Source organism: Ambystoma mexicanum, chromosome 3q (assembly GCF_040938575.1).
Source record: "Ambystoma mexicanum isolate Mex_15411 chromosome 3q, UKY_AmexF1_1, whole genome shotgun sequence".
NCBI classification, from domain to species: Eukaryota; Metazoa; Chordata; class Amphibia; order Caudata; family Ambystomatidae; genus Ambystoma; species Ambystoma mexicanum.
Window position 1 is genome coordinate 614,555,069 of NC_090926.1, and position 23,960 is coordinate 614,579,028.

Genomic DNA, 23,960 nt, shown 5'->3' on the forward strand with positions numbered 1-23,960 from the left:
TACTGTTTCTGAACCTTGAACAGTCATCGCCACCCCACAAATTAAATTATCACCACAGACTCAATTAAGCGCAGCAACTTTGCTATTTTCTTTCAATTATTAGCAATATAAACTTTCCATGTGCTTGATGATTCGTCCTGACCTCTACCTTATGATTTTCAAGGTTAACATGCATTGTGTCCCTCATCATGCCTGATATGTTGTGTATGAATATTATGTACAGTCATTAAATATTTTTGTTAGTTGATTATTTATAATGACCTCGTTTTTGTTATGTGTATATGATATTGTATAGAATGAAATCTAAAGTCATTTTGTTTTTATTATAATACATATGTTGTGAATGGTTCTTATGAACTATAACACACCAACGAGAAATAAAGTGTGCATATTTGTTGACAGATGTCATACATTCTTAGGAAGGTACTATTGTGTGCTTTCGAGGAATTGCTGAAGTCATTAAACAAACAACATCAAGGAATCGGAACAGGATACAGATTTAGTAAATGAAATCAGAATTGCAACCATAAAACACTTTCCAAGGCATGTCTCCTGCAACACGTGAGGGTCATTTTTATAAAAATGTTAATGGCACACAGGGGACCGTCACGCTCAACACTCATGTACAGTCGTGTAGCCTGCATGGCAAGTCTCACAGTAAAACCAGGCAGAGTCGCCATTGCTCTCCATTTTGTAAAACAAGTGTATCTGCCAGAGGCCAATTATGCTTTGCAGACAGAATAGATAATGGATGTTATGCCTGGCTACGGGAGGTGCTAAAAACAGGCGTATTCCATGGGAATGCATGAAGATGTCATGAGGGTTAACGCATGGGCCCTCTGAAGATAAGATGGAATGAACGGCAGAAGTGTTAACTGTATTCCATGCTACTTCTCCGTCCCAGGGCTCAGAAGTCAGGCATATCATGACTAATGCTGAGTCGTTGGCCCTGCAGGATTTTAACCAACACCTATTTGACTATAGAATTTAAAAGTGGGTCAAAATGAATGGTTGATTTTATGAATAATTGGCTTAGGTGTGTGACATTTACCACAACATAATGTGCAAAGGGGAAGATGTCTCACCCTTTCACGTTTTGCTTAAAGTTTATTATGTGGTGTTAAACCCGAGTTCAAAGGGCTGGAACGGCAGTAACGGGCTGTTAGTCCTATTTAACGGCCTGAGACAAGCACAGCCATTAATGAGGGCTCCGGGCCATTACCCCCGTTCCAGCCGTTGGAACGATGGCTTAAGGGCATTAGCACCCCCGACTACCAAAGCGGTAACCCGGGGTGCTAAGAAAAAAGGATTTTCCTTCCTTGAACGGGACGCGACGCGTAGTGTAGATATCCCTGTAGGACCTTGGAACACATTCTAGTCTTTCTACTAAGTGTTGCTGAGACCAAATGCGCCATCCTTAATAATACATTGACATCAGAAGCTGTTTGCTGAAGGGACAGGTGTCTTTTATTCTGGCCCACATCCAAGATGGAAGCGGTTGATTTGCAGGCTTTTGCTGCACTTATCATCATCACTATTGAGGTGGGGCACGAGACTAATGGCATTCCATTGGGAATATGCTTGAGGATGAAGCAAGATCTTATGCCTGCCCTAGTAGTGAGCTGGGAGCTTTGGATCCCCCAAACGCCTCTCCAGGGCACCCAAAATTAATAATGTAATGATGAAGCCTCTGAAAGTTGCAGCTCGTTAGGTCAATGCGAGAGCCGTTCTAGGCATCCTCACAAGGTCTAACAATATTTGCAGACAACTTCTGCTTATCACTGGATCTGTGGTGTTTCAAACTACTGGCAGAATCATCAGCTCGGCGGGTCTACTTTATCTACCAAAAAAGGAGCCAAATCAAGCACTTCGATAGTAGAGCTTGGCATCACCTTTCGATCCCAGTGTGTGTATTCTTCTCCAGCAAGAGTTCTGAGTCATTGTTAAAAGACCTTTCTGTAATCTTCATTAAAACATGATGACCGCAGCATGAAGTCATGGTCATAAGATGGAGAGTGGCACCAGATGTTTCCCACCACCACAAGGACAGCTCTGGTTCAAGACTCTGCTGTTTTGTGAAACAGAACCTGATTCCCACTGCCCAGATGAGTGCTGCTCCAATACCCAAGATCAGGAGTCATGAGCCTGGTAGAGGCAGTGATCTTGCCCCAGTGACTTACAGAGGTTAAACCCATATGGACGTGTTACCTGTTTCATAGATCACACCAAACCCTCATGACATTTTGATCAGAGATTATGCACAATGTCCTATTGTGAAAAACCATCAGGAACGATCAGAACTTAAACTCCAGAGCTATACCAGTTCTCTCTGCGATGAAGTCTAAACAAAAGAAATTCCCAGAGCACCACACAGAGCCAAACCAGGGATATCAGGCTGCAATTGACTCACCCTGGACCAGTTTCTGATTCAAGGGCCTTCTGAAATGGCGAGGAAGGACTGCAGAATACATACAAAGACACCAACCATTCATTAACCGCTCTATATACCAGCAACCATTCAGAAAAGTCAACACATTCAATCATGTTGACTGGAAGCATTCACTCAGCTGATCTAACAAAGACAAGATTTATTTGGACACTTTCTCTGCTAACTGCTCCTTGAGATAACTATCTCTGAACCAATAACTAAGTATTAGTCTAAGAACTTTTCCCAGTGGGTATGCCTGCTGGGTCCCTTCTCATCTTGGCTCCTCCCAAAGCTTGCTGCAGCTAAATACTTTCACCTATACTAAGTAAACCCTTAGAAAGGTTAATCAAAGGGTGGGTCAAGGAATCTCTCTACCAGCACGAACACAGCCCATTGACCTGTTCTTGGGAGGATAGCCCCTGGGAGAGTCTCAACCAAGTCTTTAGCTCACTGTCCCTTTCACAGAGGAGAAATATCCCTGCATATCAGTCTTTCTCCTGCTCAGGGGCAGTCCATCACTGAAATGCTAGGCAATAGAAAAGGTTGTCTGCCATCAAATACTTAGATGTGCCAATAAAATAAATGTCTCTCTTCTATCTCTCTCTCTCTCTCTCTCTACTTATGGTGTTCCCCAGGGGTCTAACCTCTCTTCCTGGCTCTTCAACCACTTCCTGGCACCTCTTGCCCACCACAATCGATACTTTCTGTTCCTATTTTCAATGTGAAGCTGATGACACTCAGCTCTCTTTCAGGCTCCCCTCAGCCACCTCTGCTTCTTTTCTCATACAAGACTGTATGGGCGCAATTCAGGAATGGTGTGCCGCCAATGATCTCTGCCATAATGCCAGTAAGACTGAGATCCTCCTCATTGGAACACCTGCTCCCTCCTTTTCTCTCCCTCTCTCTGGCCGCCCAGTATGGGCCCTCTTCCTGCTCCTTCCTGTGAGGCTAAGAACCTTGGTGTCATCTTTGACTCCACCCTCTCCTTATGTCTGCACATCTCTGAAGTCTCTAAGAAGTCAAACTATCAGCTGCACCACCTCAGAGGTATTATTCCTGTTCTCACTTTCCCCCAGAAGCTCTCTGTCTCCAGGGCTCTGGTCCTCTCTAGGCTGGACTATTGCAATAGCCTCTTTCTCAAACGTCCTGCCTCTATTCTTCGACCTTTACAACTTATCCAGAACAGAACTGCGAGACTTGTCCTTGGCCTCAAGCCCAGGGATTGTATCTCTCCAGCTGTGAAATCTCTTCACCGGCTCCCTGTGGCTGCAAGGATCAACTTTAAGACCCTCTGCATTGTCCAAAAGGCTTTCTTGGGCTTGGGACCGCTCTACCTCCACCTTTCTCTGCCAAAACATCTTCTATCTCGAGCTCTCGCTCATCCACCTCCAACTCTCTGAGGGTCAGATGCTTTTCCAAGCAGAGAGTTGGGGCCAGATCTATCTCCTCGGCTGGGGCTTCCCTCGGGAACAGCCTTCCTGCCTCTCTCAAACTTGAGCAGAACCACCTCTTGTTCCGGAAGCAACTCAAAACCTTCCTTTTTGCTTCTGCTTTCTCTCTTCCTCTCTCCTAGTGATGCACCTGACTGCTGCGCACACTGGTCACCTGGTCACCCTCTGAACTCAGGCCCAGACTCCTGCATGTTCAGTTGCCCTCTCACTGCCTCCAGGCTTGCCAGCACTTAAGGGTCTGTATGTGCAACCCTACAGTCCCTTCTCTCTGCACTTATGAGTCACCCGCTGGTTGAACTTGTGAGTTAACTACACTTCTCCCCTTGCCTCTTCCACGCAATTGCGCGATCTGAATGACAAAAGGCCTAGTAAGATCCTTGATCATTATTTTGTCCTCCCTTGTTTCCCCCTCCTTGTCTTGTCACGCCTAGAAACACTTGTGTACAGGCGCTTTATAAATGCCACATCATATCACATCATATCTCTACATAGACAATCTGATTGGCTGGATTCCGAGCATTATCTTATGGTAATGATTGCCTCTTCCTTGCATTTTCTTAATGTAGGCCTGTCTCTGTTTGTTGTCTTTCTCCCTGGCTCCACTGTACTGGCTTGCCTCCCTGGGCTGGCCTCTGCATCCTGCTGGATCTGCATCCTGCTGGACCCCACAGCACCGCGTCACCTCCCTGCACCCCCATCGTCCACTGCCTTCCTCCACCACAATTTCTGGTCGATTTTCTCCACAGTCTATTCTTTGTTTGGCTCTAAAACCCTCAATGGGGAGCTTTACCGTGGATAGCTCTTGCTTTTCATAAAGAAAGGGAAGAATTGTAAGAATATTTTGAATATTTTAAATAGAACAAGTTTGGAAATTGATCTGGCTTAGAGTGGGGCTGCAGTTTCAAGGAGCTGGGGCAGAAATCATCTATGGGGGCGGCAGAGTTCAGGAAGTAATCACTACACAAAATGGCTTAATATGTGCATTATTTGGACTGCAGAATGTGATTATTTTCTTTATTTGTTAATTTTTTTTTCGTTTTTCGAACGCGCTAAATCGCCGCAGGTCTCAGAGCACACAATCGACGTGGTCTAAATTGCACAACGTGTAAACGAGATTAATATGTGGCTTGTGGGAACAGGCACAATGTAACTATAGATTTAAACATGAGAGGTGCTAATCTCGGTTATTAATGAAGTTCTGCATTCGAGGCTCTAAATGGAGATGGCATGTTCAGCAAGTAATGCATGGCAAATATTCAAAGGGCTCGACAGTCGATATGCATAATGCCCGTTGGCGGATATCTGTATGCCATCCAGAGTGTAAAGACCAGTCTTTACAGCATGCTTTTGTGTATACATTTGAGGATATGTTTTCACAAGTTTTGCAGCAAAAGTATTTCTGCATCTCACCATACCACTGGATATATAGATTAAGCCCAACATCATTTGTGTTCAAAAGAATTTTTTTGTGATTCTATTCCTCTAAAACTTTGGATTCACAAGATCGTCAATGATGAACATGCAGAGAAATACTTCAAGGCTTAATTAAAAAAGAAATAATAATAATACTAGACTATCTCTGTAAATGAAAGCTTTATAAGCAGGGAATGATTGCATTGTACAATAAAGATTTCAGTCTTTCATTTATAGTAGCAGGGAAAGCTAAAGCGAACTCAACTGTACTAAACCTAATTTATATGTAATTGGATATGTCAGCCTAGAGCACAGTTTCTATGTTTGCGTTTTTCTCATTGTCATAAAGTAGTTGTTAAAGTAATCTTAACTGCCCCCAAAACGCTGGCTTTTATTACAGAGTGCCTCTAGCCCAGAATACAATTCAACACTCATTACCCCGAATTAAATTGACAATTTACTCCCGTTAACACTTATTGCATTGTGAAATGATATGCAATGCTTCTAGATGGGTACATGTCAAGAGTTGTGGAGTTTCATCAGCCATTAAAGAGGTTTGTGTGGCTGATCACAAGATCGTTTGCTGTTCTGCCCGAAGACGTGGACACTCGTGACATCAGATTATGGTAGGACTGGGTGGGAAGGGGGGCTAGAGGCAGGCGATGGGGGTACAGATGTCCCTCTTTGTCTCTGTGTAATAAGAATATGGCTAAAAATAGGATTAAGCTATATTTACAATACCTCTTATCGACAGCACTGCAGGGTCTATGGCAGTCAACACTATGTAACAATCTTTCTATTGTTCAGAAGCTATGTAACATAATTCTTCCTGTAGTGACTGTATTTGTGTAGCATGACATTTGCAATAATAAGGGAAGACATCTTTCGGCTGGCTATCCATGAAATCCCTGCTCTCCCCTCTCCTACATACTTCTCACCTGACCTTCTCACTCATCCAAGACTCACAACCTTGGGGTCCTTTTTGACAGCAAACTCCTAAGGAAACAATGTACCGCTACCACCAGGGCTGCTGCTAGTGGCAACCTTGTCAACATTTGGAAAATCCATCCATTCCTTACTCACCACTCGAAAATCTCTAATCTCCACCCTCGGGCACAGCACATTTGACAACTGACCGAGTCTACTCCTTGACCTTCCTCTGAGTCCTTCCTCCCTTTAGACAAGTTTTCAACTTGGCTGCCCACACTCTTCACAAACTACACAAATCCCCCCACCCCACTTCCACTTAACCTCTTCGTTCACAACCACTCCATTTTCAAGTTATTTTTCCTAGCCTACATGGCAATCAATGGCCTTGCTTCTCGGTAACTGTCTGTTTGAATCCCTGTCTACTCATCATCTTATTGCCTCAGCTTCTCATGTACTCTCAACTTCACTGTCACAGCCCCCCCCCCCTGGTGCCTTGGCTCACATCTGCTCTTTCTCCTCACTTTGGAACTCTGATGCCGATCACAATCAAAGCCAGCCCGACTGTGGATCTTTTCAACTCTTGACTTAAACTTACTCACCAAAGAGGAAGCTCCCCCTGTCCACTCTCTCACCCTCAATATCTGACCCAATACTCCCTCTAGTGCTGTGTAAGAAGGTAATTTTGTATATTTATAAAGTACTCCCTTTTAGTTTGAAACACTTGATGGCCTATGCTATGTTGCCTTTTTAAGTCACCTGTTTGTTATATAGTTTGTGTTTGTTTGGTTTGTCCCTGGTCTATGTCGCCCGGTGTTAACACCCTCATAAATTAGCTCATCACTTGTTCTCATCTTTGTGCAATCATAGAGGCATCCTTCTGGGGTGTGCCTCTGCCATTTGTAAAGGTTTCATTGTCAGTCATTTCTGATCGAAATTGATTTTGCTACTTTAACAATGTTATGTTAGATTCAAATTCTGTATTCGTTGCTTTTTTCTAGTGTTAAACCCAATATCGGTACATTTATGATTGAGCATGATATATATTCCTTTTTTTATGATCACATAATTTCACCTGGATGGAAGTCTTTCAAAGAAAACATTTGTAAATGTGCCATCGGAAATTATTTTGATTCCCGATGATGATCTGCATATCGCAAAACTTCTTTGCAGCCCCTAAGTGTGGCTTTGCAATACAGAATCCTTATCCCAGCTTTCAATGCAGGAGCTCCATTGTTGAGTTTGATGATACCAAGCATGAGTGAGGAAAAGGGGTGAAACACTTCCATACCACCAAGTGGTATCAGGTAAAGATAAGCACGTTTTGTGTAATGCATATTACAGTGTTTCTCTGTCACCATTTGATTGTGCACATCATAACTTTGAGGCAATTGGGTAGAAGAGATCTAACTGATATTTCTTTGAAACTTTTTCAGATATGTTTTGCAACGTTTCCAAGTGGCCCCATGTCATCTGGAGCACCTTCATCCAGTCCTGGTTGTTCAGCCAACAGCAGTGCTGGCTAAAAGGTCAGGACTGGATAATGTTGCTGCAGATGGTATGAGTCGACCCAGGTTTTAATCATGCACATTCCCATTTCCCAAAGCACCTACTTGAGTTGCGACTGGTGAAGGCCATGGTAGTTAAAATGGTGCTGCTGCTGTTGGCTGAGTATTTGCAACTGGAGAAAGAGCTGCTGCTGCTGGAGGAGCCGGGCGTAGGCGGAGTCCATAGGCGGCGGTGATTTCTCTGCTTTTTGGTCCGGCGGAATGTACTGGTGATATTTCAACTTCTTCACCTTCGGCTTTGTGTCCTTTGGTTTCTTGTGCCGGTTCTTGTCGCAGGAGACCTTGGACTGGACATCGTAGAAAAGAAGAATTAAGTATCTACTCAGGTGACAATTTGAATTCAATCTATGTCCTTCAATAGCAACATCTGTTTGTAAAACGTAGTTTGAAGTTGTATACATGTGTAGTTTTGCATGGACTGGACGAATGTTTCATGTACAAAAGAACAAGGTCTGGGGTTGCCAGCCCACAAATAGCAAAACCCAGTCAGCTTTTCAGAATGAGCAACGCAATAGAAACACTTGTGTACAGGCGTGTTATAAATGCCACTGAAGGTCATTGTATATGAACATTTCTCATGCCTACTGACTGTGGATATTGTGAACAAGTGGCTGGATTGTACTTTTCAGAGGGCTAAGCCAAGGCATAGACATAAGTAACACTTATCTGTGCATTGGTTGCCTGCTGGGTGAAGGACCCACTGCAGATCACAGATTCAAATGCTGACAGGGCAGACTCTGTCTTTCACCATTTACATGTAGATATAAGGGGACCTAATGTGTTGAGGAATGATATTTAAGCGCCATGAGCTCATGCTGTTCGTTGTGTCCTATTTAAATGCTTTATGAAATGTTATTGGTACCCGGCGAGGGCGCAATCAGAATGAAACAGCCATTCTGATTGCCCCTCACTGAGGCATTACCCAGCCGGGAATCCCTTGGACAGGATTCCACAGCCATTGTACCTGGCGGGGGGCATGGCAGCCCCTCAGCCAATGAGGAGGCTCGAAGCGGGGCCATCCCCGCTCCAAGCCTCCCCACGGCTGAGAGGCTGCTTTCGTCCCCCGCCAGGGACTCAGGTAAGTTTTTTTTTTTCCACTTCCCTCCTCCCTGCCCTCCCCACCCCACTTCCCTTCTTCCTCCTTTTTCCCCGGTGGGGGTCGATTGCAGCCTCCAGCGACACGGCTGGAGGCTTCCATTGTCAGCTATCGGAGCTACGTTTTATTTTTTTATTTTTTTTTTCCCCTCCTCCCTTCCTCCCTCCCAACCCCACTTACCTTCTTTTTTTCAGAAGCGGACACGCTGAAAACACTTCTGTTTCCAGCGCGTCCGCTCCCAATGGCCGCCATGGAAAGGGAAAACGGACTATGTTTTCCCTTTCCCGGCACCATTTTCTTGGTCTTTTTTTTCGAGACAGAAAAAAATGCTTTTAGTGCCCCAGTCACGCAAATCTTGCGGGCCTGAGTACTAAAAGCAATATGACCCTGGCGGCGGGGGCATTACTGACTCAATTAATGTCCCGGGGCTTCACTCGGGCCTATTACTATGGGCCCCGGGGCATTACCGGAGTCGGTAATGCCCCCGCCGCTCGGGTCATATTCCTTAATTATTATCCTATAATAATGTTATTAAAATGTTCCCCAGTGGAATGATAAGGATCAATAATAACCACAATGATAATACAAATAATGATTAGTTATACAGAGCACACAAACTAAATAATCTCTAGGAGGTTGTTTGTTATTTCCTGTGTGTGGTTATTACCCTACCCAGTGTTGCTCAGTCTACCAAGAACAGAAGCATACTCAAATTAAGTACTACCCGGATTATTAATATTACAAGGATGAAAGGCTGAGACTGCTAGTAAAGTATTAGAACTTGTACCCTACACGTTTCTGGGTGGTTGCTTAGCCCACCAACTACACCCTGCAGACACTTATAGATGAGAGAGGGCATTTTACAAGGAATTCTCTGTTAGACAGGCAGCCGATGCAAAGAGATGCGTGCTTTTAACACAGAATTGCACTCAGGGAGACTGAAAATGAGTCAAACAACTGCATTTTCAATATACTGCAAGTATTCCAGCTGCTAGTCTGGAATACCAAGACACAGAGCATTGGCATGCTCGTGTTTGGAGTTTAGTACTCCAGTAACAATACCCAGAATGGATTGAGCCAAGAAATTCCAAAGCTGGTGGAGTTGTCACAGTCTAAAAGAAGAACTTTCAGCCACCTCAGAAATCTGTCTATTGGGGCTTAGATCAGCTTGCCAACAGACCCCTGCATTCTGCACCTATGCCGCTAAAGAAAAATCAGAAGATCAAATGTCAGGTGGAAGAGGACAACTCGAGGGATTGTTAGGAAGGTGTTTAAGACCACGAAGCATACATTCCGTTTTTGAGGATTGAGTTAAACGCCATTCCTTAGCATCCAGCCTCGAATACAGGAAAGAAGGCGCACCAAGGGAGAAAGTTCCTTGAAGCAGAGCACATTTTTACATAGCTTTGGTTGTCATCAGCATAGGAATGATACTGAAGACCCAGGGGTTTAGAGAGAAGAAACAAGGGTAGCATACAATCATTAAAAAGGATCGGATAAATGGGAGAAGCCTGTGGGATCCCACAGGAGACGGTGGATAAATCTGAGTGCTCATGGTAACTCGTTGGGATCAGTCAGAGAAGATGGAATAAAACCAGGGACTTCTTTGTCAGAGACTCTAGCTACCTGGGTGAGGCGAGAAATTAAGATACAATGTTACAATGGTCCACAGGTCTTGAAGGCCACCGACAAATCAAGCAGAAGCGAGGAGGACAAGTGGCCTTCGTCAGCATTTGAGAGGATGCCACATCAGACAGATACCAGGGGGAATGGTAAACTGTGGGGTGGCCTAAAACCGGCCTGCAAGGGATCGAGCAACCCGAACATTTCAATATGTGAATGAAGCTGAACTGTCGCAGATTTGCCTGGGATGTTTCACAAGCCATTGCAGTCCTGCAGTGGTGCAGCAGTTCTTGAAAATAGTCAGATCAAGGGAAGATTTCTTCACCAGAGGAGTGATAGATGAACATTTTACAGTAGGAGGAAAGAAACCATTGGAAAAAGGTAAATTAATGAATGTGGCTATGAAAGGAGCAATAGTGTTATAGGCATGATCTAAACCCCATAGAAGCATAATTGGTTTAACCACTGCTGAAGACAAGTGGGCCCTTGTCAGCGGGCCCCCGATCCTTGAGTTTACTTTGGAAATGGCAGGGACATCATTTAGAGGTCGCCAGTGGTCGCAATTGCGACCCCTGAAGTCTGCCTTGCTACCCCTGTGGTCTCCCTTGCTACCCCTAAAAGAAAACATTTTTAAAAAAAATGTTATTGTGGGCTGTGGCCAGCAGCATGTGGCTCTTTGTTTTTGCAGTGGCTGGTTTTCTGGTAGCTATAGCTGGTATGATATTTCAGTGGGTAGAGCGCTCGCTGCTGCAATGTGTGTGTGAACTCTATGTGCAGGTTTGGCTCCCAGCAAAGTGAACCTAGCCTTTCTTCCTGCTGAGGTTGATAAATGAGTACCAACACAGGTTGGGTGATATTGTGGTAATAAGCCACAAGACGGTAGGCCAATACCGCCCCAGGTAATGGCCCCGGGGCTGGAGTTACAGGCCCGAGCACAGCAAGGGCCTTAACGAAGCCCCAGGGGCATTACCGCGGTCAGTATTGGCCCGCCGTCCAGGGGCTTATTGCCATTAGTATCCCAGCCCGTTAGACCGGGGTACTAATTGCTTTTTTTTTCTAATCCGAAACACGTTTAGGAACAGAAAAAAAAAGTCAAAAAAATGGCCGCCGTGAAAGGGAAACCATAGTCCGCTTTCCCTTTCCATGGCGGCCATTGGGAGCGGGCACGCTGGGAACACTCTGTTCCCAGCGTGTCCGGGCCCGAGAAAAGAAGAAAAAAGAAGGTAAGTGGGGTTGGGAGGGAGGAGAGGGGATAGTTTGCAGGGCAGGGAGGTGGAGGAAAAAATAAAACTTACCTGAGTCCCCGGGCGGGGGACGAAGGCAGCCTCTAGCCATGGGGAGGCTCGGAGCGGGGATTGCCCTGTTTCGAGCCTCCTCATGGCTAAGGGGCCACCACGCCCCCCGCCGGGATCCAAAGGCACGTACAGCTTGCAAGGGATTCCCGGCCGGGTAATGCCCCGGCGAGGGCCAATCGGAATGCATGTTCCATTCTGGTGGACCCTCGCCGGGTACTAATGTATGTATATTTGTTCTATTATGAGCGCTTAAGAGTAAGTGCTATATAATAACACATCATCATCGTTTGGCCTTGGACGTCTGCTTGCATTCACAGTAATTTGGTAATATGGGCCTATACGCACTGATATTAACGATACATATGGTGAGCCATTCCTGTATGCAAGGTATATCACTTTACAGTGATCCCTTAACCATATTTTTCATAGCATACTTAGAAACAATGCTATGTGATGCCACTTCCTGTTTTGTCAAGGGGTGAAAGGTCATGTTCCATCGCTTCCCGTGATGTCACTTCGGGGTGGGGTCAGATGAAATCACTTCCTGTGATGTCATCAGAGGGTCAAAGGCTGTGTGATGTCACTTCCGCTACCCCTGACATTTTGGTGAAATTACATCCCTGGGGTCATGCCCTATATTAGAAGATTGAATCCTTCCGCTGGGTGGCTGGCAGTTGGTTTTGACGTTTTGGAACTGAAAGGGTTAGTCCTCCGACATTGAATTCTCTCGCATGTTTAGAAATAGCAGTGCTGCAGTCACTCCGAACACAGATGGGGGAAGGGAGGAGGGGGCCGGTTTGCTCCACTACTAAGCTGGCTCTCTGCTGTGGAAAAACTAAGCAGTTGTCCCTGGCACTGCCCCAGGCACGCGCCACAGAATGAGACTGAGCGGATGGGCCTGAAGAGGCGGCTCCTCGTGTTCTTCTCATAAATAACGGGTACACTAATGCATTCTCCCTGACACACAAGGATCTCTGGTGGCATCACGTCTCTGGCATCTGCTTACACAGCTGCTTGCTGGAAAGGCTATACATCAGCCGTGCTCGAGAACCACCTGCCAATTGGAGCAGCGTCCCCGAGCACCCACAGCCCATGGTGGTCCCACTGCAGCTCACCGGATATCTGAGGTCAGGGCAGGTAGAAGACATTTACAGTCTGCTTAATAAGTGAAATACGGAGGGAGAGACGAGCGGAAGTCCTTACGGGGGTTAAGTGTACTGCTTATTCAAACGTGCCTGCTCCAAATAGGAGTAACTGGGTGTACAGGCCAGCAATTAGTAGACATGGCACTGTGATATGATAGGTGATTTATAACGCGCTCAATACCCGCAGGTTTCCAAGCGCGGATCGGAGATCGAACCTGTGTTGCTCCGTGCAGCTTGTTTCTAAGGCTAGCACGTTGCTGCTGAGCTATCCTCCCGAGACAACCATAATCAGCTGACAGAATCCTACCCCGACCATCAATCGCAGGGCACCGCGTGGCAGTGGAGACACACTGCAACCACTGTTATTAAAGTTGATGGTTGTATGTAAATAAGCACATAACGTTTCGAAGTGGATTGAGTGACCAATAGGCATGTTGGCACTATATAAAAAAAGCAATGTACAAGACAAAAACCTTTTCTTTGTAGTTTCCTAATTCTTTGCAGGTGGATGTGTGGGCATTTGCAGAGCAAACCCCAACAAAGGCAGAGAAACAGCATTTTTGGCACATGCGGGTGCCAAGGAATGCGCACCAGGTTTGATTGGCAAAGATCGGGAGAGGCTGCTCTGCTGATGTGAGGGTGGAAACACCTGTCCCGAAAGGGCTTATAATGTGTGCCGGTCAGGCACAGTCTTATTCAGATCACGAGGAAAGCGTGCCTCTTTGGAGGCTATTTTGTTTTCATGTATAGTGATAGCTGTGACTAGCTTTCTTTCGGGCATTGCTGTAATAACAGTGACCCACCAAATGCCCGAAATACAGTGTTAGGAACACTTGCGAAATATGGATAGGAAATAGTTCTCAGAGTAACACAGTGATTTGGGAAGCATCAGACATTTCAAGTACTTGAACTCTAAGACACCCAGTTTAAATATCATTTCATTTATAAAACCATAAAACACTTGACAAGTATCTATGACTCGTTCCCTCTTGCACCTTGGAACTTGTTACTTCTGGCTCCACGCCCTGCAGCACCCAGAGCCTTCTCCCTCTGATCACCCAGGCCCCAGTTCCTTTAGGCATCTTATTGGCCATTTGGCCATTTGGCACCCCTTCTACACCTGGTTGACAGTGATAATGCCTCTGTACCCCATTCTGTGCCTGGGCACCCTGTGATTCCTTCCACCTGGACTCAAGCCCCTAGTGCTTTTCTCCACACCATGTTCCCTGTGATCCAAATCCCCCCGAGCCTTTCTCCCTTGGATCTCCTAGCGGCGCCGTCCTCCTCCCTGTGATCTGTACGTACCATGCACCAATCATCCCCTAATCCTGCACCCCTTAATCTTTCATTTTGTACATTCAAATACAGTTTTATTCTCCCGTTTCACTGCCCCTTCCTCCCTCTGCTCCCGCTGCCTCCTCTCCCTTGATCTCTATGAGACACCAGGACTCTGTGGCTTTCTCCCTGATGTCGCCCCTGACCCGTTTTATCTAAAGAGATTGCTGGTAATATCAGAGTGTCTGTGTGCAGGTGACGGGAGTGTGGGAGCGGTGGATGTTGATATACCAGGTTTCCTGCGACTAGTGCCCCCCAGTTGCTGAATCAGTGTCCTTGGCCTTTATGCGTCTTCGGGGCCTTGTCCTCCCACACCAATTCCTCCCAGCTTCTGTCTATCCACAGCACTTTGCATCGGCACTCCCTCTGCTCTGGGGACTCGCAGTTACACATCCCGCGGACTAACACGTGTCACACTTTACATTCCTAGCACTTTCACGGGCTTGGACTCCAGAGCATTTGCCCTCTCTTCCCCCTTCCTTTCTGTACTTGCACCTTCTGAATACTCACTAGGCGTAGTAGGTTTATCTCCCTCCCTTTTCCCCCTCTGCTCTTAAATTTGTGTTGTATTGTTGTAATGTATTTTCCCTCCCTTACTCCCATCCTGCCCTGTGGGCACTTTGAAACAGTATATGATTATTGTATAAGCGCCTAACAAGCAAACAATACATAAATAAATACATCATAGCCGCCTACTTTCAGGGCTCTGCCAGGATCTCTGCAATTTAACGCTCTACGTAAGGCCTCTGGGAGCAACTACTGATTGCTACGGAAAGAGGCTGACATAGCTCCCACCCAGCTATGCTGGTGGTTCATATGGCAAACCTCTGCATTAAATGTATCTCTGAGGTGCAAGCAGGCAATATGTCATACAATGTAGGGATCCAGAAGAGGAGGCGGTGCACAGATAACATGGGATATCACCAGCCTAAGCAAGGGAGACGAGCGAGTCGGACGTGGCGGGGATAGTGAGATGGAAGATGCAGAGTAGGGAATACAGGAGCTCAATGAAGGAAGAACACAGAGTCAACTGATGGAAGCATCTAAAATAACGAGAGAAATATGAGAGACGGAGCCAAGTGCGACATTGAAGAATTGGCCATATTGTAGAATTGGCAAGATGCAAAGTGGGTGAGGTGAAGTCTCGCAGCGGGGGATGGATCACTAAGCAGCAAGGTAGAATTACTTTCTTGTAAAACCAGTCAGACACTTTAACCTCACCAATTTCTCACCCGCTTCACATCTCACATCTCGCACCTCCTCCAACACTCACATTTCTCTAGCTCTGTTTGACCCTCCCAACACCTGCCTCTGTGCATCTTCCTCTGTTAAGCTCTTGTAGGAGTGTATAAGAGTGTGGGTTCCAGAACCACACTTCACCTGAGAAGGCATAAATCCTTGCCTCTGCCCTGGGAAGAGAATTGGGAGAAGTGAGAGATGAGGAAGGTGGAGCTGTTGGGAGAGTTAGAGTGTTTGTTAGAGATAGGAGATGTGGAGGTGTAAAAAGGAGATAGGAGATTGGGAGAAGAAATGGTTGAGAGGTAGGAGTGGTCGGGGGATAGGAGAGATGAAGAAATGGAGATTGGGAGGGGTAAGGCATTAGCGAACTGCATGGGGTTCAAAGAGATTACAGAGATGAAAGTGTAGGGTGGGAGGGGGGATAGGAGAGCTTGAAACCGAAATAGTGATAGAAGGAGTTAGCAGCAGTGATAAATGATAACCTTTGGAGATGCAGCATGGAAGAATAGCCACAATCGGGATTTCACTGAATCTAAGACATTGAACACGTCATGCATGACCTTCTGAGCAAGAAATTACATTGTACTTGTATTTTGTGATTTGCATCATAGGTTTCCCATTATAAATGCGAACCTGCAAATCCCAACATGCAAAGGCACATTTCAGGATTGACTCAAGGTGTCACAGATGGCATGGGGTCTCTTTGTAACAATGAACATGCTTCAAACGATAAACTCTACAAGCGTGACATCATCATGACTTGCCAATTCTCCTGTAAATAGGTGTTTACCTGCTATCTAGACATTATTAATGTCACCGGCCCAAAGGCCTTTTAAATGAACCCTTTACCATTAACTTCTTTAAAAAACAATAGGGAGCGGTCCCCTGAACTACCCTGAACTACCCTGTAAATCGCTCATTAAAGCCTCACGTGTCCTAAACAATTCCACTTTTCAAATGTGCTTGTTTTCACTTTCTTCTCTAAAAAACACATTCCAACATTTGCTATGCATAAAGTAGATGGTACGAGCCTCACAGGACATACAACTATTTATTTGGAGGTGGGGGTTGGGGGGGCAGAGGGTTGGGAACAGTGCTTACCTTTGGACGGTGCCCTATTGATAAGGAGCATAACAGTCACTTCTGCTCCCTCAAAATAGGAAAGCACTGTAAAGGGGCAACCCGTTTGTCCTGGAAGCAAGACAATGCAGCACAATACAGGTTCGAATCCCGATCCCATACTTAGAAACTACTCATGCTTTATAAAAGAACAATTATAATAATATAAAGTGTGTTGACATGGTAATTTATAATTTGGGATCTGGTTTTGAACGTCCTAGAAGATGTTGTGTAAAGATGCTGCTTCTCTCCGTGTTATTATTTTTTCTCCTGCTTCTTTTTTTTTTTTTGTTTGAGCAATCTGCTGTTTGTTTTTATGACTTTTGTAGTACTTTTTTTCTGGTGGTATGATAATGAGTGTGTGTTTTTAGATTGTAAATGTTTGAAATGTTTGATGAATTTTTTTAACAATAAAAAAAGAACAAATAGGAAAATAGAACAGAAAATATGCATTAAAAATCTGAAGTGGGCACATATGTGGCTGATTCCTCCTTCCACCCACAAAGCTGCACAGATATGCTCGGAACAGGAGACCCAGCCTGGCACTGCCACAGTTAGGGGCCCCGACGTTATTACTGCTTGATCCAAAGAGGAACTTTACAGTAAAATGCACATTTGAATTTTCATGAACTACTTGCTGCAAATAAGAATGGATTACAAAAATGTGTATGTTTTAGAATTCAATTATATTTTCTCTCGCTTACAATACCCCATTGGGAATGGAAATTACTTTTTACTTACTGAAAAATCATTTTACGCCTAACTTCAAAAATCAGGGAGTAACCTATTTGCCCATCAGAATCTTATCTGGAGCCCTGCTTAGAAGCATCTGGGGATGTGGTTTGATATGGCAGGAATGTCAGGCCTTTTGATAACGTTGCCTAGAATCCCCCCAACAGTGGGCAACCCTACACCGTGTAACTAGAAGAAGCGCTGATGCTGAGGTGCACGAGGTGACAGCAGAGCTCCTTTCCGCTGAGATTTATTTATTTATTTATTCGCATTTGTATAGTGCACTTGCAGCCCAGGGGCATCGAGGCGCTGTTACATGAAGTTTGTAAGACATTTTGATTAAGTGGTTACAGGTGACCAAGTTGGTCTCTTGGGTACGATGCTATTCCAGGCACAAACAATGCTGCTGCCAAAAGCCGGGCCTCTAACAACGGCTATTCCCATGCCTCCCGCTCTGCACTGCAAGTGTGTTTAGCAGTAACTCGTGATATCAATAACTCACAAACGATGGCCGCATTCTTGCATGTACTGTGCTATTGGCAGGTGCCGACGACTAGTCGTCAGTCTCTGGTGAAAAGGATGAGCATTGATAAATGATGGCAGAGGAGCTCTGAGCGGAGCACAGATGTTGGGGGCTTGGAGCATTTGTAGCCACATGTGCAGCAGGTGAGGTAGTTCCGTGGATTCATTTAGACACGACACGGAGAGCTGAGCGCTGTGTAGCCAGCTGATGCAGGTTCGAGTCCCGGTGTGACCAACTCAGCCTTTCACCCCCCACCCCACCCCCAGGCTGATAAACTGAGTACCACGTGTTTGGGAATGTTATCAACTTTCATTACAGTGCTTTGATGCCCTCGGGTGGGATAGAGCGCTATATAAAAACTGGTATTATTATTATTGACAGTAAATAGCAACACTGCTGAGGCTCATCTAAACGAGGGCTCTATTACAGAACATTAGCCTAGCAGTGGTAAACTGGGGACTCGCATTTGCCGCACAGAGAAGACTTCTGCTGCATCACAGGAATGTATAGTGCAAACGTACTGCATCACTAGACAGTCTATGGGACACCATATGAAGTCGTGCAGGCACAAAGCCTTTGGTTGCCATGCAAAGCAAGTGCGTCAACATCCCTAGATTGGCGCTGCAGTGCTGAGATTCCGTACTTATGCACTGTATATTTAGGCTCACCGCCTCTATGGATGTGTCATGCGGTGCCCCACACACCTTGACTGCGGCAGGCACCGGGATGGCAGGAGACATCTGCTCGCTGTGGTGATCTGAACCGTCAGTATTTTGCACAGATGCCTGGTCCTGGATTCCATTTTCAGAGCCAGGGGAAGGATCCTGCAAGAGAGAGGGGACCAGGGTTAGTAGAGCTTACGTGGCGGCGGCCATGTTGGAATGTGGTTCTGTTCATGGAGCCTGCCTGGCTTCTGCAGAGCTGCGATCGCTTGAAGCTACACACTGGAAAAGCACATTTCCTTTCAAGTGAGGGCACAATGACAGGCCTTTGTCTGAGCCCTAACAAACACGACGAAGAGTGTGGAAACTGACAATAGTTTGAAAATGAGGTGGATGTTTGAGCAATAATGTTTTGACAGAGGACTGGGCGATATTGTGGGTTTATGAGCCTTTCACACCCGCATTCAGGCCTGATTATTCAAATTGATCTTTTGGTCATTCATTGCAATACTCATTCATAAACTAAATGGTCAGAGCAAAAATTGTTTAAGGACGTGTTGACTGAATTCCTTGAGGGGTGGTGGAGTTGACCTACAGATATTTACAGGTCCCGTATGGGCAAGTTCACCTAGAACCTGAGATAATAAGATCCAATCAGACATGTAAGACCATCCCACTTCTGATCCCCCGCCACATTACTCATTACAGAGGACCACAGAGCTAAGCATGAAGGCTAGTCACACATAGATCACGGCTTCTGATGAGGTATAGGTACCATGGTCACACTCATCTGAAGACAACACCATTCCAATGCTCCTGCCTCCAAAGGGACCTGTTGCGCATGCATGACACAGCGCGCTCTCCTGTCCTCTGAAGCAGTCACATAGCAACATTGTGTAGCACCGCAGAAATAAATAAATAAATACGCAAGGAAGGTCTTTAGCCAGGTCAAGAGTGATGTGAACTGAGGTTCTCCAGCAGTTCATATATCTGAAGCACTTAGCATGGTGTGGAGGAGGACCCCCTAATCAGCTGGTCTCAGCTACCGGAGCTACTCGAGCCTGTACAGAAGTGGGCTGTACAAATGTGTTTAACTTTATATGGGGTCTTTCTTCTGCATGCTCTCAAAATATTTGAATGGAATATCACTCTTCCTTAAATTATAGCACCTTCTACAGTGCCCCATGAATGTTAAACTGCTAGCTCACCTGCACGTCATCGCCACTGGAATTTTTATTTTTTATTTTATGGAGCATTTGTTCAGCGCCTTATACAACAAAATTGTGTTTCACAGGGCTAAATGGGAAGGGAACAGAGGAAATAATAACAATGACAAAACAGTAAATATACAGTCATGGTCCTACTAGGCCTTGTGGCATTCGGATGTGCAAGTGCAGTGAGGAAAGTGCAAGAGATGGGAGAGAAGAGGGGGGGGAGCAGAGTAGTGGACAAGTGATGGTGGAGGGCCGGGAGGGAAGTGCAAAGGGGAGCCAAGGAGAAGAACCCCAGTGTAAGTGGTGGTGCAGAAGACTCCTAAGGGTGGGATTCATAGCCACCAAGCAGGGGCCCTCCAGGGCAGTGCGGTGGGGGGAGGGTGCTGGTATTGACTGCGAAGAAGGGACTGGAATCCTGTGAGATTCATGAGGATCAGGCCAACGGTCACATCGGCAGTGGGGTGATTAACATGGATGGGAAAGAGCAAAAGAGGTTGAGGACAACAGAGTTTTGAGCAATTCCCGGAACTTACAGTTCCCTGTTATGTGCTATTGGCTTAGTATTAATCAACGCTTTCTTCTCTCATACTTGGGAGGATAGCTCCTGCCCTAACCGAATGGTGGCCAATTTACGACCCTCCAGGTGTTTTGGACTACGCGTTCTATCAGTTCTAGCCAGCTTAGACAATAGTGAGGGACCAAAACATCTGAGGGGCCACAAGTTACTCAGGCCTGCCCCGAGCCCTTGATTTTTACATAGTTTCTACCTACCAGTTGAAATTGTTTCCGGGCCGAATAAACCATTCTGCCTTAGGAGGATAATAAATTGAGTATCACTAAATTGGATAATAGCATAGCCTATTATTATTACCCTTAGAAGCTTGAGGAATCCGGCCTGTACCACTAAAAACTGATATCATAGGAATGCATTCATCAATAGAAAAGCTCAGGTGGAAAGCCATTATTGAAAAATAATATGTGCTATGGCGGAAAGCTGCGTTTAGACATTATCAGGAGTCAGTCTTTGGGGTTCAGCGTGATATCTAGAAGATTTTCTAGCTATTGGCCCAGAAAGTTGCGATTTTTCATTTGTCAAGTCTCTACAGAGGAGTGACATTACTGAAGTTATGCTCACTCTTGAGAGTAGCTGTGCCATGTGGTTGAATCTAAATCAGCACATTTTGTTTCGGGAAGTTTGTTCCTCCTTTACATGGCGACCAGTAACAATTTCTATAGCCTTAAACATGATGCGAAAAGGACATTTTATTGTAGCAAAATGACTGCCAGCAAAACAATTCCACTGCTTGATCATAAAGGAAACCAACCCCTTGGAGTAACCTATATTCCGGCTATCTTGTGCACACCCATTCGTATAGTGTATTGTGAAAATGATCACTATGTTTACTTGATGATTCGAGCTACCAATGTTTTTCTCTGTGATCTGTTCTCTGTTCAGTTGGTTAGATTTGGGCTGTACACATCTGTAACAATAATAATAATAATAATAATAATAATAGTGACGTGATAGCACTTCAACATGCCAACTAGGAAAATGGATAGCCAATAAGCAGAGCTGGCAAGAACAAAACATCTGGGGTGACGATACAGAAACTTTGCCCACATCCAAGTGCAAATCTGCACCGTATTATCATAACTAGGACAGGAATTGCCCCTGTGCAAAAAGCCTTATTATTCAATGCATGTGTGCACATGCAGAAGGTTGCACTAGTGCTAATATGGAATGGAATTAGCACTAGGACAAACAGTGCACTATTGTCTAACACACACTTTTTTCTATTGCAAATAATGGGTACATTTGCACTAGTGAAATTGCTCTGTAATGAGGCCCCACGTGTTTTTGGATTCCCATTGATCCTAAAATGAAGACTGATGCCAGACCCGGAAGAGGACCACGGGCTAATACTGCGAGAGCATGCAGAAAGTAGACCCATATTACCATATAGCATGGAAATAGTGAAGGGGAGGAAGACTTGGCACTTTATGCTCGCGCATTGCCGTGGACACCGCAGCCAATGAACCGCATCACCCGGCCAAAATACAGAAACCGCAAGGCACACAAGTGTGCACACACAATGTGCCTTAATATTGGGTCCCCAGATGAATTCGAGCCACAGTGCCATGAGAGAAATGGAGACAGGGTATGGCCTTATCTGGGGAAAAAACACACAAGCAGGCAGAGGAAGTAAACCTCAGGTTGATGGATCGGCTCCTTCGCTCGTTTCCTTCCTTAATGAGAGTAATAGCATCCTTGGTTGCGCCTCTAAGTGTAAGGTTTAATGCTAGATTCGTATTGACACTGATCAAATGTAACTGGACACCTGACCCGACAGCACAGTGACACAGGCCATAACAAATCAATTTCAACCTATAAATCTTCAGTTTTATTATATAACCCATAAAAACAGGACTGTATTATGAGCTAATGTAATACTTGTTTTCATGCCATTAAAACAGAAAGGTATTTAAAAAGGTAATTTTTAAATTGATATTCCAGGATATTTGCCCCTCAATCTACTTTTGGGAAGTTTTACTTGAAAATAGAGGGATTCTGCCATGGTTTCCAGGCCTCCTATCAGCGATGGTGGAAATGAGGCAATGTAAAAGGGGCTCCACCTCTAGATTAATGAAGATAGGCCATTGCACGGTTTAGGGAACACTGTCCTGGAACGTGGTTTTCATGTAGGGCCCATAGTAATTTTGTACAAGTGGAAGGACTACTCTGATAGCCAAACCAAACCGCTTGTTGTTTTTTTAATCACAAAACACTGGGGGATCTTGCAGCAATGCTACCTTTCTTAGGCGCGCGCCACATTTGTCTGTGCTGGCTCTCAAGACCACACTGGCCTCTTCCTGGAAGCACCGTCGGCGCCGGCCGGCCGGGCGGGTGAACAAAAGCCCCCCAACCACCTGTCTGGCCTAGGGGCAAATCTAGTAGGATAAAAGATCAGCAGCAGTCAGGATAGAATCAGTTTTCTGGGTACTCGGGACGGAGCAGCACAGTCTCTCTGCGCGCGCAGAAGACTTTCTTTTCCCAAATCCCACCCAACTGGAAATAAGAAAAAGGGGAGAAGAGGAAAACAGGGCAAGGAACGTAGCCCACGGCGTCATGGGAATGAGAACAAGAAGGCGGCACGGGCCAGGGTCGCGCTCCTGGACCTCGTGCCCAAAAGTGTACATTGTTTTCTTTTGTTATATGCAATTTTGATAAAGAAACTTTACAAAATATGTCTTTTGCAATTGTGTATGCGCAATAAAAACCACGGTCTTTTATTGCCAACACTTACACGTTTCAATCTTCATTGGCGAACCATAACTTTGGGGAGCGGTCAAGGATTCTTGGCTCCACTGATTATGCTTTGGCAGGCTGCGCCAGGGAATGGCACCGCGTACCCTCAAAATCCTTTGACACGGCACGCAACCAATGAATAACATTTCAAAATTGGGAGAACATACGGATTGTTGGGAAAATACACACGGTGAGAGCAAATGTCCATCCTGCCATGACATCCAAGTTTAAACTATATGTTATCGAGTTTGGATGCCAAGAGAAACCTGTTGCACTGAACAATCTCACAGCAGGCTACATGGATAGGTCCAATGAAAGCCTACATGCCACGAAGGCATTAGTCAGTGCAGAGGGCAAGGCCTAGGCGCTGATGACGGCTTTCCTGTCCGCCGATACACGCGACTAATAGTATTTAATATTGTATGTCCCATACAATTAGGCCAGCCAACTAGACAATTTCTTGGCCCGTCGCCATAAGTGCTTGGAAAATAGAGGCACATGATGCCAAGTACACTGTGTAACAAAGACACAGGAATGAAGTCAAGCTGGCAGAGCCAAACATCTGTCATTTTCAAGTTAACAATTGTTCGGGATCCTTTGCAGGACACCATAAGGTTCTCTGTAGCCACTGGAGGCCGATATAACTGCGAGAGCGCTCCAAGTGTAGGGTGGCGTGTTCAATGAGTGTGCAGGCTCCCAGAGAGGACTTCAAGGGCACGGCTCGTGGCTAGCGCACTCATCTCGACTGGAGGTAGGACTCCGCGGGGTGTGCTGTACTCCCACCTACTGTAATAGGCGTGCACACATCCCTAAAGCGGATGAGGGCTCACACACAGCATCACATACCTACTCAGCTGCACATGTCCCTGTAATGCGCGGCGAC

General features: G+C 45.5%; 1 protein-coding gene across 1 annotated transcript in view; it reads right to left on the minus strand.

Annotated features, from left to right (window-relative positions):
* The window catches only part of MYOCD (myocardin), a 197,839-nt gene that overhangs the window by 35,064 nt on the left and 138,815 nt on the right, over positions 1 to 23,960 (minus strand). The window contains exons 6-7 of the mRNA XM_069654513.1: positions 18,599 to 18,718; positions 7,833 to 8,074 (exon numbers count right to left, since the gene is read on the minus strand). Of these exons, the coding sequence (XP_069510614.1) occupies positions 7,833 to 8,074; positions 18,599 to 18,718 (362 nt within the window). The remainder of the gene's footprint in view (positions 1 to 7,832; positions 8,075 to 18,598; positions 18,719 to 23,960) is intronic.